This window comes from Microcaecilia unicolor, chromosome 11 (assembly GCF_901765095.1).
Source record: "Microcaecilia unicolor chromosome 11, aMicUni1.1, whole genome shotgun sequence".
Taxonomy (NCBI): domain Eukaryota; kingdom Metazoa; phylum Chordata; class Amphibia; order Gymnophiona; family Siphonopidae; genus Microcaecilia; species Microcaecilia unicolor.
The window spans coordinates 48,204,724-48,216,970 of record NC_044041.1 but is presented as its reverse complement, the minus strand read 5'-3'; the positions used below and the strand labels follow the sequence as shown (position 1 = coordinate 48,216,970).

The 12,247-nt window shown below is 43.9% G+C and overlaps 1 protein-coding gene across 1 annotated transcript in view; it reads left to right on the top strand.

Annotated features, from left to right (window-relative positions):
* The first annotated feature begins 698 nt into the window (after positions 1–698).
* LOC115480456 (GTP-binding nuclear protein Ran) overlaps positions 699–12,247 on the top strand; it is a 29,790-nt gene continuing 18,241 nt past the window's right edge. Inside the window, exons 1-3 of the mRNA XM_030219143.1 lie at positions 699–801; positions 1,607–1,691; positions 3,104–3,229. Coding sequence (XP_030075003.1) covers positions 766–801; positions 1,607–1,691; positions 3,104–3,229 — 247 coding nt within the window. The 5' untranslated portion in view covers positions 699–765. The remainder of the gene's footprint in view (positions 802–1,606; positions 1,692–3,103; positions 3,230–12,247) is intronic.

Below are 12,247 nucleotides of genomic sequence, written 5' to 3'. Positions count from 1 at the left end.
CAGAAGTGCTTGGGGGGGGGGGGTTCGGTGTCATTCGCCTGATGGCCGGGAACTTGAATCCGGTTCGGTTGTGTGGATCGTTGTAAGCGCTGTCTGGGGTGGGGAATAGAGGAAAGCGTGTCCGCCATTAGAACTCATTCATCGGCTTCATGCAGGTCTTTCCTGCGGCGCTGATTGAAGCCTCCTCCCCACCCCCTCCTTTGTGTCCGATAGTAATACTTAATTCGTATAGTTGAGGTTGGTTCTCCTTTGTGGACGCACATTCCCATGGGAGGTGGGGTTCACAGGTTAGTTTATGGTGACGGATATTTAGGCCTTTCCGTTGCCCCATTGTTCTAACATAGAGCACTCTCGGGGCATTATTGTTTATGAAGGATGGACTTCGTCTGATTCTTCTAGAAGTAGCAGAGGATGTATAGTTTTCCTTTCTGCTGCCTGTACAGATTCTTAACGGTAAAGAGCAGGAAAATTGTGTTAGTCCACTTGGCTATGTTGAAATAGAAGGCAAACCTTTTTTATTGGACTAATTTAATACATCTTTGCCAAAGTTCTTTGTAGTTGTTTACCCTTTCATCATGCCAGTGAAGGAACAAAACAGTTTAAATAGTACGAACTGGTGCTTGGTCTCAGGTTGTCCGCATGTTTCAGCTCAGTGAAAGGTAGGGGGCGGGGTTAACACTTCTGTCAGATCAGTTGTACAGTGGTAACTTCATATTCAGACTTTAGGCTTTTATTAAAACTGATTTTCTTTGCAGGAACACCAGCATGGCAGCTCAAGTAGACCCACAAGTTCAGTTTAAGGTGAGATCATGTATGTGGTTGCTTGTTTAAAGTAGTGTTCTCATCTGTTTAAATATAGTGACTAAATAAATGGTTTAGGTAGGATTAATTGGTCTATATGACTTGTTCTGTTTTTTGTTTTTATTTTTAGAACAGTACTAGCTATTTTCCCATTTATTAGTAGCTTCATTAGAGCTGCATGTAAAAGTACTATGGGAAGGCTTGGTGCTTAGTCCTAGAGTTAACAGTGGAAAACTTTAATACACTACTTTTCTCAAGTATATACATACTTTGCTACAGTATGTTTAAATTATGCCTTGGATACTTTCATTTTGTGGTGATGGATAAAAACGGAATGCTGCATGATCCCTCTTCCCCAGGATGGGTAGTGTGGTGTCATAGTTAAGTGCAGGTGTTCTCAACCCAGTCCTCAGGACATACCTGGCCATTCAGATTTTCAGGATACCCACAAAATATGCGTGAGAGAGATTTCCATGCCCTACCTCCATGGTATGCAAATCTATTATGTATTCATTGAGGGTATCCTGAAAACTTAGCTAGGTGTGTCCCAATGGATATCCAGAATCGGTGTGTGGGTACACCCGAAGTACCTTTCCGCTTACTGGCTTTTTTTTTGGTCCCTGAACAGCTTATAAACTTTTGTGCTGGAACTCGAAAGAATCTTGTGTGCTGTTGTAGTTGATACATCAAATATTTAGGCTAGTTTTGAACCCTTTTGGGGTAAGGATAGGGGATGAGTAGTTACTTTGGAGGTTTATCGAAACTGTCCCTTAGCAGTTTGCTTTGCTTTTTTTTTCTCTAACAGCTTGTCTTGGTTGGGGATGGTGGTACTGGCAAGACTACTTTTGTGAAACGTCACTTGACTGGTGAATTTGAGAAGAAATATGTAGGTATGTGAAAGCTATTTTTTAAAACCATTGCTGGAATTCTGAAGGTAGTAAAGCTCTTAACCTTGTATTCGTTGTCCTTGCCCTAGTAACAGTTGCACTCCTTGATGGATTGTCTGATTTGCGCTTAATATAACAAAGTAAAATGACTATTACAAGTAAACATTACAGTGAAAATGTATTTTATCAATTGCCTTTTTTTTTTTTTTTTGATCTGCCAACCTGAGGGCCTAATGACATGGCTGTAGCCTGCTAGACCTGATTTCTGCTCATTGAGCCAGTAGATGTCAAAATCCTGGTCATTGTAGAGCAGTGGTACCTGATTCAAGTATTTCTCTGACTGCTTTTTAAGGAAGGATATCGAGACTACCCGTATTACAAATCTAAACTATAGAAAAAGGGTGATCAGGAGCTATAAAGGTGGGTGGGGGGGGGGGAATGCCTGGTAGCTCTGAATGAAGGCTCATGAGCTAATTGGAACTGAGGAATGAAAGAGTTGAATGGTTTTAAGAGCTTGACTATATCTGTTTTGTGTATTTGAGGGATGAGGATGCTGTAGGGTTGTACTAGTTTCTCATGCTTGTATGTGCCATGGGTTGACTTCATTTAATGTACATAAAACATGTATAAATTGAGCTGGATGTCTAAAGAGTACAATGGTACAAGTCAGCCAGTGTGTATCTATAAAAGGACTGTAGAGCTGGTACACCAAACCTTCTTTTCTATTGTCCTACTCTGACTTGTGCTGATATTAGGCTTTACATTTTTTGTTCTGGATCTAAAGTACAATCCAGGACATACCTGTATAATCATAAAAACTTGCCCGATGGTGAAATGGCTTAATAAGTTGTGTTATACTTTAGCTTCTCATCGTTCCTTAAATAAGTGGAGGCCATTTGGGGAACCTTTTCTGAGACGTTCAGCCTGATTGATGAACTTATAATTTACTTTGTATTCTTCTATTCTGGACTTTTAGGGTTGGGGGTAGGGCAGGATTGGGTGGATGGGTGGGCTTGGGGATGAATTTCTTCAAATTTGAAAAATGTTTGAGTTCTACAGTTTTGCATAATTGCTTAATGGGGCAGGGGTAGACATTTTTTTTCCTCTCTTTATCATTTAGTTCTCTTGTTAACTGTGGTCTGTTTTGGTGTTTGTTTTGTATCCATGTCTTTTGGTTTTCAATAAAAACTTCTCAAAAATTAAAACAAATTACATTATAATATATGGTAAACTTATTTTGAAGCTGGTGTTGGTACATTTTTACTGACTGCAACTCTAACCAAAATTACTTCGACTCCACGGCCCTATTTATAAATACTTTGTAACATGACTTCTGAACTGGTCTAAATGAATCTTGAAACTGTTAATTTTGTATTCAGTTTTCAGTGTTTTCTCTTTCTAAACTCTTATTACAGCTACACTGGGTGTTGAAGTTCATCCTCTAGTGTTCCACACTAACAGAGGCCCAATTAAATTTAATGTATGGGATACAGCTGGTCAGGAGAAATTTGGTGGTCTTCGAGATGGTTATTATATCCAAGGTATGCCTTAACTTACAAATTACAGTATAAAATACTTTTTGTTATATTAATTGAAGATGTTTACATTGGTATGTGTGTTTTTATGGAAACCGCCTAGTTTATAGCCAGGTTAGAAGTTTAATTTTTGTGAGGGGATATGACTAATGTTTCAAACACTTGATTAATTGCCAAATTTAGAACATAGGGGATGTGTATTATAAAATCAAGAGTCATTCCGTGTCAAGTGGACCAGGGGTCCCCACCTCACCATCTCAGATTTTGATGAAATTTGGTACATAGTTTCTTTATGATAAAAAAAACTAAGCTGTGCAAAATTTTAGTTCAAAAGACTAACAATTGGAGGTTCTAGAGGACCTCAAGTAAAGGGTTGCAAAATGTCGCCTGAGCAAAAATGACATTTTGGGCCAACTTCCAGAAGCTGTAAAACTGGACGTTTTAGTAGTACAAGGGGGATATTTGGAGAACCTGCACTACTTTTAGGGCTTAATGAACTGGCAAAACCCCATGTTCCTAGTCCTCTTACATTTTGAATGGTTTAGGCTCAAACTTTGCAAAAAAAAAAAAAAAAAAAAAACCGGCAAAAATCAATTTACAGCGATGTTGAGGCTGCTGTAGTTTCTAAACTAGTTGGCCTTTCAGGTTGATTTTTGGTAGGTGTACTAAATGCACGGCTGTAATGAGGCATTCCAATTTGCAGCACTTTCCTTCAAGTGGTTGAAAAATTATAAGCATTCAAAGTTGGTATAAAAAGCATTTTTGCCCATTTTGGGCTATCTTTGATGCCCTTGATCTCCAGTGGGGACAGCTTCTATATTTTTTCTTTTAGCACCATTAGAAAGAGCAGATTTCCTTCTATCAGAATATGTAGTTTTCATTTTGGAGTCTCTTCATATAAGGATTGCAAAAATGCCCTCAAATGTTTGCGGGCAGCAGCCTGTGATTTCTTCACTACACCCTTGATACAAGTGTAGTAAAAGTGATTCTTTCAAAAAGCACCAATTTTTTAAAATAAAGAACACATTATGTTATAAAACTGTGTTCAAGTAAACTAAAAAACAGGGTGGAAACCATTGTATACATACTTCTTGTTGAAGAAACTCGCACCTGCACCGACAGGCTCATTTATATTGAATTAAATGCCACAAATGAAGATATTAATCACTTTAGACTGAAGTAAAATTTTACCCATTGAAAACCTGATTGCAAGAATAAATGCGTTTGAACTGATGCTAATGGTCATCAATGGATCCAGAAAGATCAGATGAATTTCCACTTTGCTCAGTTGGCTGTTCAAGTACATCAGAGTGTCATTTACTGCCACAGCTTTGACCGGAGACTTGCAGGGAGAGAGTACAAACCCGTCTCTTAAGGGTCGGCAGAACTCTAGCTTGTAGCCGTTTCTGATGACTTCCAGCACCCAAGCGTCTGAAGTTACCCTGAAGAGCTTCTGCCTGATCAACAGAAGTTGTTACAAGAGCATTCTGGTCAACTTTTCGATGCTGGATCAACTATTTGCCTTCATCATGAATCCTTACTGTTGAAAAAGTTTTGAATTTTGGCAAAGAACCTGCTGTAACCCATTTTCCAAAGGTGGTCATAATGCAAAAAGGGGCTTAAGAGTGCTGGATGACTCACTAGCAGCCCAGCTAAAGGCCTTAACAAGCAAAATATTTGTGCCGGGTCAGAAACTGTCCATCTTGTCGAAAAGACGTCGGTAACAGAGCTGCTGATTCTTTATCATCAACAACAGCAGATGATGAACACAGTGACATTTCTGGCAAGTTGAACACAAGTTTGACATCTCTTGGTATTTCTCCATTAAAGTTCAAAAGTGATGTACGAGGCTACACCAAGCGCAAAATCAGGCGAGTGCAAAATACTTTATCATCTTGCAGTTGCTGCTGGCTTAGACCTAAATGAGTTTGTAACTCAACCTTTTGCCAGTCAGAAATGTGACAAATGTTCTGATTATGATGACCTGCTAAACGAGTTGAAAAACAAAGTCCAAGTTTCAGCAAATCATGTAGAAAAACTGCAAATATTAACTTTAGCACCAAACAGCTGGTCTATTGAAATAACTGCCTCAGAATTCATGGTTTCAACTAGAATGGTTAAAAAAGCAAGAAATCTGAAATCAGTTTGTGGAATTCTGGCAAAACCAGACAAGAAGAAAGGTAAAGTTTTACCAGAAGAAACAGAAAAAAAAATTCTTGGCTTTTTTGAAGATGATGAATTCAGTAGACTGTGCCCAGGGAAAAAAGATTTTGTCTGTCAGAACTGGCACTGAAAAAAATTCAAATGCAAAAGTGCTTGCTGCTTAGCAATCTAAAAGAAATGTATGTTGCATATCGTACTCGAAATGGGCCAGAAGTGGGTTTTTCCAAATTTTGTGAGCTAAGGCCAAAATGGTGTGTCACTGTTGGCTCATCTGGTATGCATTCAGTGTGTGTTTGTGTCATTCATCAAAATGTGAAGCTTATGCTTGCTGGAAGCCATCTGCTGAACGAAGATTACAAAGCACTGATGGCTAAAACTGTGCAATTTGGAATGCAAAGAATGCATGCTTCACAGGTGTGAAATATGTCCAGGTAAAGATGTGCTTGAAAATTACCTGACAGAAGTGTTCAGTGATGCTGACCCAGGTGAAACAATCGAGTTTAAGCAGTGGGTTCATACAGATCGCACCACACTGGAGACCAAACAGATGTATGTTGATGATTTTGTATCTGAGCTTGCATTGAAAGTTTCAAACCTGTCAATTCACCATTACATTTCCAAACATCAGACACAATACTTAAAAACTGTTAAAGAAAACCTAAATCTTGTGAAATTGTTGTTCTCTTGGACTTTGCTGAAAACTACTCCTTTATTGTCCAAGATGCTGTTCAAGGTTTCCACTGGGAAAACAGTCAAGCTACACTACATCCATTTGTTGTGTACTTCCGTGATGCTTCAAGTGAAATTCAGTGCATAAGTGTTTGCATAATAAGTGACAGCTTGCGGCATGATGCAGTTGCTGTACATTCATTCTTGGAAAAATTAATCGCGTTCTTGAAGAGCAAAATTGGAGAAATAAAATATGTAACATACTTTAGTGATGGCTCAGCTGCACAATACAAGAACTTCAAAAACTTTGCCAACTTGTGCTATCATCAAACAGAATTTGGAATAAGTGCACAGTGGAATTTCTTTGGCACAAGCCATGGCAAGTCACCATGTGATGCCATAGGTGGTACAACAAAGCGACTAGCTGCTCAGGCTAGTTTGCAACGACCTAAAAATAGCCAAATTCTTGTTTGAATTTTGTGATCAAAAAATAAAATCAAGTTCATTTTTGTTTCCAAGGATGAAATTGAATCTTCAAGATCTGCACAAGAGGAAAGATTCAGTAAAGCTTCCACAGTTATTGGAACTCGTGAAAATCACCAGTTTATTCCCATTGTCTTGAACCAAATTTCAGTCAGTAGAGTGTCAAATGATTCCTCCTCATTTGTTGTCAAACTTTGTCAGTCAGATGACCCAGTGAGTGTACCTGGCATGTGTCTCAACTTCAGCCTGGGCAGTATGTTGCCTGTGTTTATGACAACAAATGGTGGATTGGCAATGTCTGTGACACATCATTTGAAGAACATGATGCCTTGGTCAACTTTATGCATCCATGCGGGCCTGCACGATCATTTCATTGGCCTAGCAGAAGAGATTCTTGTTGGATTTCTGAACAGCATATTCTAGCAGTTCTTCCAGTACCAGCAACTACAGCACTTGGACGACAGTATACATTTCCAGAAACGGCAGTGAAACTTATCAGTGAAAAATTCTTGTCACTTCAGCACTGAGGTTTTACTTGGGAACCATTAAGACACCCCCATTAGGCTTGAGAAACTAGGCAAAGACAACCAAATGAGGCTTGGGAACCTCAAGTAAGATGCCCACCTTCAGGCTTGGGAACCTGTGCCAAGTGGCTGGACTTGCCTGGCTATCGGGCGTGACCTCTTGGCGATGAGGTTGCCACTTCCGATTGAATTGGAAGTGGCGTAGCCACCATGGACCAACGCATGCTTAAAGCAACTGAGTGACTTATACAGCAATCAGAAACATCGATGGGCCCTATATCCGTTTCATCTATCATTCAACAATACTGGCCAAAAAACACTTTTTTTGCAATCCTTATATGGAGAGACTCCAAATTAAAAACTACATATTCTGATAGAAGGAAATCTGCTCTTTCTAATGGTGCTAAAAGAAAGAATATTGAAGCTGTCCCACTGGAGATCAAGGGCATCAAAGATAGCCCAAAATGGGCAAAAATGCTTTTTATATCAACTTTGAACGCTTATAATTTTTCAACCACTTGAAGGAAAGTGCTGCAAATTGGAATGCCTCATTACAGCCGTGCATTTAGTACACCTACCAAAAATCAACCTGAAAGGCCAACTAGTTTAGAAACTACAGCAGCCTCAACATCGCTGTAAATTGATTTTTGCCGGTTTTTTTTTTTTTTTGCAAAGTTTGAGCCTAAACCATTCAAAAAGTAAGAGGACTAGGAACATGGGGTTTTGCCAGTTCATTAAGCCCTAAAAGTAGTGCAGGTTCTCCAAATATCCCCCTTGTACTACTAAAACTTGAGGTCCCCTAGAACCTCCAATTTTTAGTCTTTTGAACTAAAATTTTGCACAGCTTAGTTTTTTATCATAAAGAAACTATGTACCAAATTTCATCAAAATCTGAGATGGTGAGGTGGGGACGACCTTTAAAATTGGTCCACTTGACACGGAATGACTCCAAAAGAGAACTAAAAAGAGACCGGCAACCACCCAGTGGAATAATTGGCATATAACTATAACACAATAAACAGAGTTAACTCCGTCAGTCTCCCATCAGCGTTCCTTAATAGGTCTGAAATGCCTCTAAAAAGGTGTTTATCTTAAATTGTTTGACAATTTGGCAACAATTCCCATAAACAATGAATTCCAGATAAAAGGGTCTGAAAAGAAGGCACTTGATCTGGTGGATCCCAATGGATCTAGGAAGAAGAACCAAATGATGGACATTCAATAATCTCAAAAGCCGTGTAGGGGTGTGGTATAGGTTAGACAGATAATCCGGGGAATTCATCCTCAGTGCTCAAAGTTAATAACTTTATACTGGATTCTAGAATGAATAGGTAACCAATGTAAATGCAGAAAGAGGTGTGAGAACAATCTGTCTAGCTTGACAGCAAGCTGCTGTATTTTGTAAGGATTTTGATATCTATACAGACCAGTATATATTACATGTGGCCTTTTAACTAAGGGGTCACTTCTGCCCTGGCAAAACATAAGTGATGTTGGCGTTACTGTTAAACACCATATCTGTTCTGATCTTTCATAAGGATCATCTTATATTTAATTTACTAGCTTGGTTTACTATCTTAAGGTATTATGCCTGTACGGGATAATAGGTATCAAATTGATAGTTTGTATTTAATCTTGGAAATTTGTTCTTAAAAGTATCAGTGAAGGTTTTCTTACTCCCCCCCCCCCCCCCCCCCCCCCCCCCCAAAAAAAAAAAAAAAAAAAATTTACTCGTGAAAAGAGCTTGTCAAACATTGGTATTGACTTTGCTTCATCGATAACTAAATTTGACTTGCTGGCAAAGAACTACTTGAAAGACCGTAATTTCCATATCATGCTGATCAATCCATAGACTGGTGGGTTGTGTCCATCTACCAGCAGGTGGAGATAGAGAGCAATCCTTTTGCCTCCCTATATGTGGTCATGTGCTGCCGGAAACTCCCCAGTATGTTCTCTATCTCAGCAGGTGGTGGTCACACACAGCAGCAGCTCTGGCTAGGCCTCCAAGCCTAATTTTTAGGTTTTGTTGAGTGCCTGGGGTTGAGGGCTCTTCTTGAGCAAGTGCAAACCTGGTGGCGCCAGGTCCCTCCTTTTCTCCCCCCTCCCGCTGGCTCCGTTTAAAAAAAAAAAAAAAAAATTTTGGACGTCCTTAAAGGCGTTTATTTCGACATTTATTTAAACGTTTATTGCAGCTACTCACTGGGACACCAGGTCATTACAGCTCGGAGCGAGAAGCAGGTAATTTTTACCTTTTTTATAGCGGGCAGGGGGTTCCCCGATTGATCTCCACGTGGCCTATGGCGTCGGAGGGCGAGGGCGCGAAGAATCGCTCCCCGGACCGCGTGTGCGCTCCTAGCGGGATGCGGGGGGTATTAGTCTGATTCGCCCTTGTTGGGTGTCAGTTCGGAGGCCGGTCAGTGTCCCGGGTCTTCCTCCGGTGCGGCGGTTTTTCCCGCCATAAACGCCCATCCCCCGCTGCTCGCCTCCGCCATCTTGGCCGGCCACTCTGCTCGGACGGCTTCTTCTTGGGCCGCCCTTGAGCTGGGAGACGTTCATGCCATGGCCGCCCTTGATTTGAGCGACGGCAAAAAAGCGGCTAAAGTTAAGCGCTGTTCTTCCCGCGCGGCTCCTTCGCGGAGTGTCGCGCCGGACGCCATCTTGGATGCGCAGCATGTTTCTCCCCCGCTCTTACGAGCGCCGGTTGAGGGTGCGTCTAGGGCTGTGGCCCAGGCTGCTGACGTGCACAGTCTGGGGGGTTTCTCCCCCGAGTATATTTTGCTGCTGCATCAGGCCTTCCTTATGCAGAAACGCTGCCCCTTCTCCCTTGTCCGATAAAGGGGTTGAGGCACCCGGAAGTAAACGCCCTCGGGTGGATTCCCAGGCCTTAGAGGACGCTGTTTCCTCTGATGTAGATGAGGGCAGCGTATCTGAGTTCTCCCAACGGTCCTTTGGGGATTCCTTGGAGAAGACGGATTCCCGCTCGGATGGAGCGGATGACCCCTCTGCAGCATGGATCTTTCGCTCAGAGGATTTGCCCAACCTGTTAATGCAGGCCATGAGCATTTTAAAGATTTCCTCTCCGGAGGACGTCTCTCCCTCAGCCCCTGTTGGCTCCGCCATTATGCTGGGGACGAAGCGCCCGCCTAGAACCTTCCACGTGCATGATGCCATGCACACCTTAATTTCGGCTCAATGGGATGTCCCGGAAGCGAGCCTCAAAGTGGCTAGGGCTATGTCCCGCCTCTATCCTTTGCCTGAAAGTGAACGTGAGGCCTTTCTTTGGCCTACCGTGGATTCTTTAATCACTGCGGTGACTAAGAAAACGGCGTTGCCGGTGGAAGGTGGCACGGCCCTAAAGGACGCCCAAGACAGAAGATTGGAGGCGTCTTTAAGGTCGTCCTTCGAGGCGGCTGCCTTAAGTTTGCAGGCCTCAGTTTGTGGCTCCTACGTGGCCAGGGCGTGCCTGACGATTGTGCAGCGGGCTTCCCCCTCGGATCCTTCCTTGAGGGCTGATTGGCCGGCCCTGGAATCGGGCTTGGCTTATTTGGCAGACTTGCTGTATGATGTCTTGAGAGCCTCGGCTAAAGGTATGGCTCAGACAGTCTCTGCGCGGCGGTGGCTTTGGCTGAAACATTGGTCTGCGGACCACGCCTCTAAGTCCCGCCTGGCTAAGTTGCCTTTTAAAGGCAAGCTGCTCTTTGGGGTCGAGCTGGACAAAATTGTGACCGATCTCGGCACGTCTAAGGGCAAGAGGTTACCAGAGGACGGTTTCAGGAAGCCCGTCGGTACCGCCCGGGCAAGTCGGGCTCCTCTGCCCCCTCTTCCTTCAAGAGGAACTTCTCCCCCAAGCAGCATTCCTTTCGCAGAGACCGCCGTCCCGGAGGTGTGCCCTCCGGTCCTCCCCCAGGGTCTCATACCCAATGACGGGGTCCTGGTCCATGGCCCAGTGCAAATTGGAGGACGCCTGTCCTCGTTTCTGGGCGAGTGGACCAGGGTAACTTCAGACGCTTGGGTGCTGGAAGTCATCAGAAACGGCTACAAGCTAGAGTTCTGCCGACCCTTAAGAGACGGGTTTGTACTCTCTCCCTGCAAGTCTCCGGTCAAAGCTGTGGCAGTGCAGCAGACCTTGGACAATCTGATCCGCCTGGGTGCGGTCGTTCCGGTGCCAGAAAATCAGCTTGGCAAGGGACGTTACTCCATTTACTTTGTGGTACCAAAGAAAGGAGGTTCTGTACGGCCTATCCTCGACCTCAAAGGGGTCAATCGGGCCTTGAAAGTTCGGCACTTTCGCATGGAGACCCTCCGCTCTGTTATAGCGGCAGTGAAGGCAGGGGAGTTCCTGGCATCCTTGGACATCAAGGAAGCGTACTTGCATATTCCCTTCTGGCCTCCTCATCAACGCTTTCTGCGTTTTGCAGTCCTGGGCCGACACTTCCAATTCAGAGCCCTCCCGTTCGGGTTGGCTACTGCTCCGCGGACCTTCTCCAAAGTAATGGTGGTCATCGCGGCCTTCCTGAGAAAGGAAGGAGTAGAAGTCCATCCTTATCTGGACGACTGGTTGATCCGAGCCCCCTCTTATGCAGAGTGCGGCAAAGCTGTGGACCGGGTGATTGCTCTTTTGAGCTCCCTGGGGTGGATCATCAACTGGGAGAAAAGCCAGCTGCGCCCGACTCAGTCCCTGGAGTATCTGGGAGTTCGATTCGACACCCAATTAGGCAGAGTGTTCCTGCCGGACAATCGGATTGTCAAACTTCAGGCTCAGGTGGACCAGTTCCTAGTAGCCTCTCCGCTCCGGGCTTGGGACTATGTGCAGCTGTTGGGCTCTATGACGGCCACGATGGAAGTAGTGCCCTGGGCCAGGGCTCATATGAGACCACTACAACACTCTCTGCTGCAGCGCTGGACTCCGGTGTCGGAGGATTATGCTGTGCGCTTTCCCTTGGACCCAGCAGTGCACAAGGCGCTGAGCTGGTGGCTGCAGACAGACAAGTTGTCTGCAGGGATGCCTCTTGTGACCCCGGAGTGGATTGTCGTCACAACGGACGCCTCTTTGACGGGCTGGGGAGCCCACTGCTTGGGAAGGACAGCGCAGGGGCTCTGGTCTCCTGCAGAGGCAAAGTGGTCTATCAACCTCCTGGAACTCAGAGCCATTCGGTTGGCGCTTTTGGAGTTCCTCCCGGTCCTG